The 6,003-nt window shown below is 60.3% G+C and overlaps 1 protein-coding gene across 1 annotated transcript in view; it reads left to right on the top strand.

Annotated features, from left to right (window-relative positions):
- KLHDC4 (kelch domain containing 4) overlaps positions 1-4,231 on the top strand; it is a 57,695-nt gene extending 53,464 nt beyond the window's left edge. Inside the window, exons 9-14 of the mRNA XM_007468428.1 lie at positions 880-906; positions 1,913-2,121; positions 2,258-2,346; positions 2,625-3,040; positions 3,689-3,802; positions 4,167-4,231. Coding sequence (XP_007468490.1) covers positions 880-906; positions 1,913-2,121; positions 2,258-2,346; positions 2,625-3,040; positions 3,689-3,802; positions 4,167-4,231 — 920 coding nt within the window. The remainder of the gene's footprint in view (positions 1-879; positions 907-1,912; positions 2,122-2,257; positions 2,347-2,624; positions 3,041-3,688; positions 3,803-4,166) is intronic.
- The last annotated feature ends 1,772 nt before the right edge of the window (positions 4,232-6,003 follow it).

Here is a 6,003-nt window from a genome sequence, read left to right as displayed (position 1 = left end):
GGCTGAGGAGGGAGAAGGTACATGCGCCGTGCGGGCGACAGGCCACGCGGGTGGCCTGTGTGTCGCTGTGGGGAGCGGGCAGAGGGTCACGGGGCTGGTGGGGCCCTCCATGTGCAGCCCCCGAGTCCCCTCTGGGGCGTTGAGGGCGCCCTGAGTTAGAAACACAGGTGATACCAGTCCATCCACAGCTCCCTTCTTGGGGGCGGGGCCTCGGCATCTGTGTCATCTCTCATTTGTTCTTGCTTAATGTTAGGACGTAGACTTTTGGAAGGCATCTTGTGGGGTTGAAATGCCCAGTTTTTTTTTTTTATTATTTGAAGTATAGCTAATGTACACTGTTGTGTTAGTTTTAGGTGTGCAGCAAAATAATTCAGTCGTACCTACGTGTATATGTTGTTTTTCAGATTCTTTTCCCTTATAGGTTATTATAAAACATTGAGTAGAGTTCCCTGTATTATAGAGAAGGTCTTTGTTAATTACTTTATATATAGTAGTGTGTACCTGTTAATCCTATACTCCTAATTTATCCCTCCCTGCTTTTCCCCTTTGGTAAGCATAAGTTTGTTTTTTTTGTCTGTGAGTCTATTTCTCTTGTGAATAAGGTCATTTGCATCATCTTTTTAGATTCCACATATAAGTGATCTCATATGGTATTTGTCTTTCTCTGTCTGACTTCACTTAGTATGATTATCTCTAGGTCCCTCCATGTTGCTGCAAATGGCATTGTTTCATTCTTTTTCATGGCTGCGTGATATTCCAGTGTGTCTGTGTGTGTGTGTGTGTGTGTGTGTGTGTTTGCGTGCACACACACACACACACACACACACTTCTATATCCATTCCTCTGTTGATGGACACCAAGGTGGCTTCCCAGTGCTCATTTTTAAAGCTCAGAAGTCAGGAGGTGGTTAGTTTGCATGGTGCACATGATGGGAGAGGGGCCTGAGCGGATGGGGCCCATGTGGTCCTGGCTGCCCCTTGGCCCCTGTGAGACCCGTCCCTGTAAGACGGGAGGCCTGCTGGGCAGGAACGTTTCCTCTTTCCTGCTGTGACTTTCTTTAAGCAGAGGCTGCAGAAACATCACGTACAAGGCGTCTCTCAGGTCCCAACCACACCGGATTGTGGTGACTGATGGGGACGTGGGAGCCAAGGTTTAGAGCCCCTTTTACATGTCAGCGCACTTGAACTTGAAAGTGGACTGTGTTCTAGGCAGTGGGACCCCAGCCCTTGTGCTCAGCCCCCGCGTCTGGCCGTCAGGCCCTCGGCCCCCAGTGAAAAGTATGTGGCGTGTCCTGAGACGCATCCGGCAGAGCTGGGAAAGCGACCTCCCGCAGCCACGTGCAGGGCACGCTGATGCATCTCCTCTTCTCTTCTTTAAACATTAAGATGCTAGTCATTGTGAGTGACCTTGTGGCCCACTAGTGCGTGCCGCTAGGGCTGCGCCTCCAGGGAAGGCTTGCTGTTGGTTGCTTCTCTCTCGCTTTTTTAAAATGTTCATTAAAGAAAAAACATCCCAGTTCCTTTTTCTGGACATGTTGGGAAGACTCCCACATGTTTTGTGCCAGGCCACATCTTGAGGGTTGCTGCGTAAACACGGCGCCCGCCTAGACGGAAGGACCACAGTGTGTGGCCCACGGGAGGTTCTGGGGGTGTCTGCGGTCGGAGGGCCCCACCCGAGGCACAGTGTACGGGATCCCCCGGAGCTGCTGCGCCCGCCACTCCCTCACCCTTCACATCACAGCCGCACGGCGCCCCTGGGCAAGTGTTGGGAGGGTGTGTGGACAGGTTCCCTACCTCAGTGCAGACTGACCCTCGAGGAGGAGGCGTGGCCTCCAGGGTGTGCCGGACCCGCAGGCACAGAACGCCGCCGGGACATCCTGCAGGCCCCCATCCCTATTTCCTCTCCTCATCAGGCAGATGGGCCTGGACTCGGGTCAAGCCTTCCGGAGCCAAGCCCACCCCAAGGTCCGGCTTCTCGGTGGCTGTGGCCCCGAACCATCAGACGCTGCTGTTTGGGGGGGTGTGTGACGACGAGGAGGAGGAGGGCCTGGAGGGCCACTTCCTCAGCGACCTGCACTTCTACGACCCCGTCAGGAGCCGCTGGCTCGCGGGGCAGCTGAAGGTAGCCTGGGCCCCAGGCCTGCAGCCAGCGCAGGGCCTGCCCGGCCGTCACCCCCGTCAGTGATGCCCAGGGCCTCCCCGGTCCCTCTGTCTGTGAGGCTCTGTGGAGCTGCCACCATCTTTACTGTCACCGTAAGCAGGGACCGGGTCGCCTCTGCCCCTGCTGCTGGCACCAGCCTGAGAGACGCGGCACAGTGGCTGCTCTCCCGGGAATGACGTCCCTGGGGGCTTCATCAGGTCAGGGGCCTCAGAAGCAGGACCCTGTGGCCAAAGGAGGGCGGGTGGTCCACTGTGTGGCAAAGGCTGGCTCCGGTTGAAGTGCCTTGGCGCCTCTGAGGGGAGTCGGGCAGCGTGTGAGGGCTGACATCTGCCGCCTGTTCCCCTCAGAGGTCACACCAGGCAGGGGCGGTGTGCTCCCCGGGGCGGGGGGGCGCAGCAAGTGGACGGGGGTCCTCTGGCTGTCGGGTGCTCGCTGACCCCCGTCCTGCGTCGCGGTGCCTTTGCTCTTCATCAACAGGGGCCCAAGGTGAAGAGGAGGCGCAGGCGGGGCAAAAAAGGGGAGCCCGGGGGCGCCAGCAAGGAGGAACTGAAGGGGGCCGGGGCCCAGGAGCCCCTGCAGGTGGTCAGAGAGCTGGTGGCAGAGGACGGGACCATGGTCACCATCCAGCAGGGGCTCGCTGCCCTGGGCCCGCTGGGACAGCCCGAGTCCGACGACAGCGACGATGGCCCCAACGAGGCGGGGGTCCCTGCGGTGGAGCCCAGCCCCCGCTCCAGCGCCATGCTGGCCGTGAAGCATGGGCGCCTCTACCTCTATGGGGGCATGTTTGAGGCTGGCGACCGGCAGGTCACCCTCAGCGACTTGTACTGCCTCGACCTTCACAAGATGGAGGAGTGGACGGTCTTGGTGGAGATGGATCCAGGTGAGGGGGGTAGCACCTCTGGAGTTGCCTCGGGAGCCCCCCAACTTGTCCGCCCTGTGCCCGCAGAGAGTGCTGCACGCCTCTGCCCCCTCCTGCCCCCGTGCCCTCAGTCCAGGGGGGAGGGCCCTGTTGCCCAGGGGCATGTCCGTGCATGGCCGTCCCTGCAGGGGGCCTGGGGGAGGGAGCGGGCTCACCCCGACACCGCTCGTGGGCCTCGGACCTGCCCCGGCAAAGCGGACTGGACGCGTGTTTTCCCCACGGTGCGCATGTGTGCCCGGGAGCAGACTAGCGGCCCACCCGTCTCCGCTGCCGTGTTGCACCACAGGCTGCGCTGGACTCGGTCACTGCTCAGTCCTTGGGTCTGAGGCTGAAATCCCTTAAAATCCACACGTCTGGGCAGAGGCCCTGAGCGGCTGTGCGAGACGACTGCTGTCTTGGAGCGCAGTTTCTCACTCTGCCTGTCTCTGCCTCGACACGTGGGGATGTGATGTTTGCCGTGAGCTCCAGACGTGCTGGGGTCAGGGCTCCCGCACTCACATCCGTGTGTCCAGGCAGAAAGTGGGCTCCTGGGGGCGGCTGCGGCTGGCCTGCAGTTTCCCTGGTGCCCTGGCCGTGTTGACACTCTGTGGTTTTTGCTTTTGCTTAAAGAATCTCAGGAGTGGCTGGAGGAGACGGACTCGGAGGAGGACAGCGACGAGGTCAAGGGCGCCGAGGGCGGCGGGGAGAGTGACGAGGACGAGGACAGCGGCGAGGAGGCCAGGGGTGAGTGAGCCACCGGGGCCGCGCGGCCACAGCCGGTGCTGAGGAGGGGCCCCAGGGCTCACCGCTCAGGTCACTTCTCTGCCGGAGCCCTCATTTTTATCGGTGACGAGGGAACGTACAATTTTACCAAGTTTCTGTTAAAGTTTGACTTTGCTGTGTAGGTGTGCTCCTGAGGCCAGCTGAAGTGTTTTTTCTAATTGTGTCTGGAGTACGTTTGAGCACTCGCTGTTTAAGCAGGGTCGTAACGGCCTCCTGACATCCTCCGTGTAAATCTGGGTGCTCACAGCACGTTCGCTCCTTCAGGACTCAGGCCTCCTTCCACGACTGAACCCATTTCTTTCTTATCCCCCTTGCCCCACGGAAGAGCAACGTCCCTCGGCGGCGCCCGGTGAGCCATTCGCAGACTCCCTGCCCAGGACCGAGCAGTAGTGGGCGAAGCTGGCGCGGACGACGCCGGGCCCCGGAGAGGAGGCTGCTGAGAGCCGCCCGGGCCGTGGCCGCCGCTTTCTCGGCCTCAGCCGCACACCAGCCAGAGCTTAGACTGAGGGGGTGCGGTTCCCTGCCCTCAGCGTGCTGCGTGCGGTTTAAAATAAACTGGACTTGGCAGGGGGCTGCTGCCGCGAAGGTGGTCTTTTGTGCAGCCTCCGGGCCCCGGTGGTTCTGGCTGGGTTGGGGCCGAGCTGATGGTGAGGGGGACCTTGATCATGAAGTGGAATGCTGCGGGCTTTGCAGGGTTCCCCCCTGCAAAACTAGGAGACGGGTTCTGCCTGCCTGCACGTTCAGCCGACTCTTTCCTTTTTAAAAAGTATCGGTAGCCGCCCACTGCCTCCTGTACGCGTTTTCTCGGTTCTCTGGAGAATAAAGCGCCTGTTGTGGGCTGGTCTGCTCTCTCTGCCACGTGGCTTTGCCTGGGGTCTCTTGGAGTGCCGTGTGCCCAGCTCCTCTGGCCGCTCCCCACCTTTGGGGAGGAGGTGGTGGAGCTGTGCTCTGCCCTCTCCCCTTCGGGCTCAAGGTCGTCATTCGAACAGCAGCAGAAGAGGACAGGAAACCGGAGGGCGGGCCCCACTGTCCCCACACGGCCTCGCTGTCCCCTGCCAGGCACGCTCACTGGTGCCTACTCCAGGGTTAATGGCAGGAGGCTGCTTTTCATTTATGTAATTGGGGCAGAGCTTGGGCTTTGAATTCACACCAGGTGAATTCATCTTCATCTAAAGTATCATCAGTAACAAGAAAGCAGGGTTCTTAGTTTTCAGTGACAGGCCGAGCAGCCCATCGTTACCTTGAACGGGCCATCCTGCTCGTGACCTGGAAGTTAAAAGTGGAGAGTGGGCGCACCCACCCAGCAGAGCGGGCCCGGGCCCGGGCCCGGGCAGGCTTCTGTGGAAGGTTGAGGCCCGCTTGCCCAGAAGCAGCCCCTCACCCCAAGCAGCACTTATCTTCTCGCCGTGCTCGGCCCCCGCACCTCTGGCCGTGTGACCTCACTCGTCAGACTTCTCCCGCTTGACTGCACGCGGATCAGAATTAGGAAGCTCTCTCCTTGCCTCTGCCCACCAGAGCCTCCCTCTGGTACGGGGCCTGGCAGAGCCCATGGGGGTCCCGGTCACAGGGCTTGGGCAGGCTCTCCACCTTCAGCATCTTACTTGCGGCTCCCCGTGGGTGCTGGGGCAGGCGGGCAGGGCTCAAAGCCAGGCTGGATGCCACGGCAGGCCCGCGGGGGCCACAGAGGCCCTCCCGGTACCTGCCTTGCGTGCTCGTGGTGCGAGGCCCAGGCGTACAGCTCCTGCTCTCTTGGCTGCTGCCTTGGGAGGAGGTGGCTGGGAGAGCGTCAGCCCCAATGCAGGCTTCTGTTCCTGGGGCCGTTGTTATTACAGAGGAGCCTGCAAGCAGGTGAGACTCCAAGAAAGGTAGTTTGGAATCACAGAAGTTGAAAAAGAAATGAAAACCCCCGGAAGAAACTTGTTTTGCTCTTTGCTCTGCTGTCCTGTCCACGGGGTTATTGCTGAGGACGCCGTTTGAGTGACAGAGGAAGAAAAGCACAAGCTCCACACAAGGAGCTGCCTCTGCTGTGTCACCCCCGTGATTAAAGCGTCCCTTCAGTGGGACAGTTGCAGGGACAGGTGGGTGTACGGTGCAGGACTGCGGGGTCCCCAGGGAGGGCAGCGGCCAGCGCACCGTTCCCCCTTCTGCCTGCCGGCAGCTGG

The sequence above is a fragment of the Lipotes vexillifer genome, unplaced genomic scaffold (genome assembly GCF_000442215.2).
Source record: "Lipotes vexillifer unplaced genomic scaffold, Lipotes_vexillifer_v1.1 scaffold23, whole genome shotgun sequence".
NCBI classification, from domain to species: Eukaryota; Metazoa; Chordata; class Mammalia; order Artiodactyla; family Lipotidae; genus Lipotes; species Lipotes vexillifer.
Note: the sequence above shows the minus strand (reverse complement) of the source record. Positions and strands in the feature narration are given on the sequence as shown.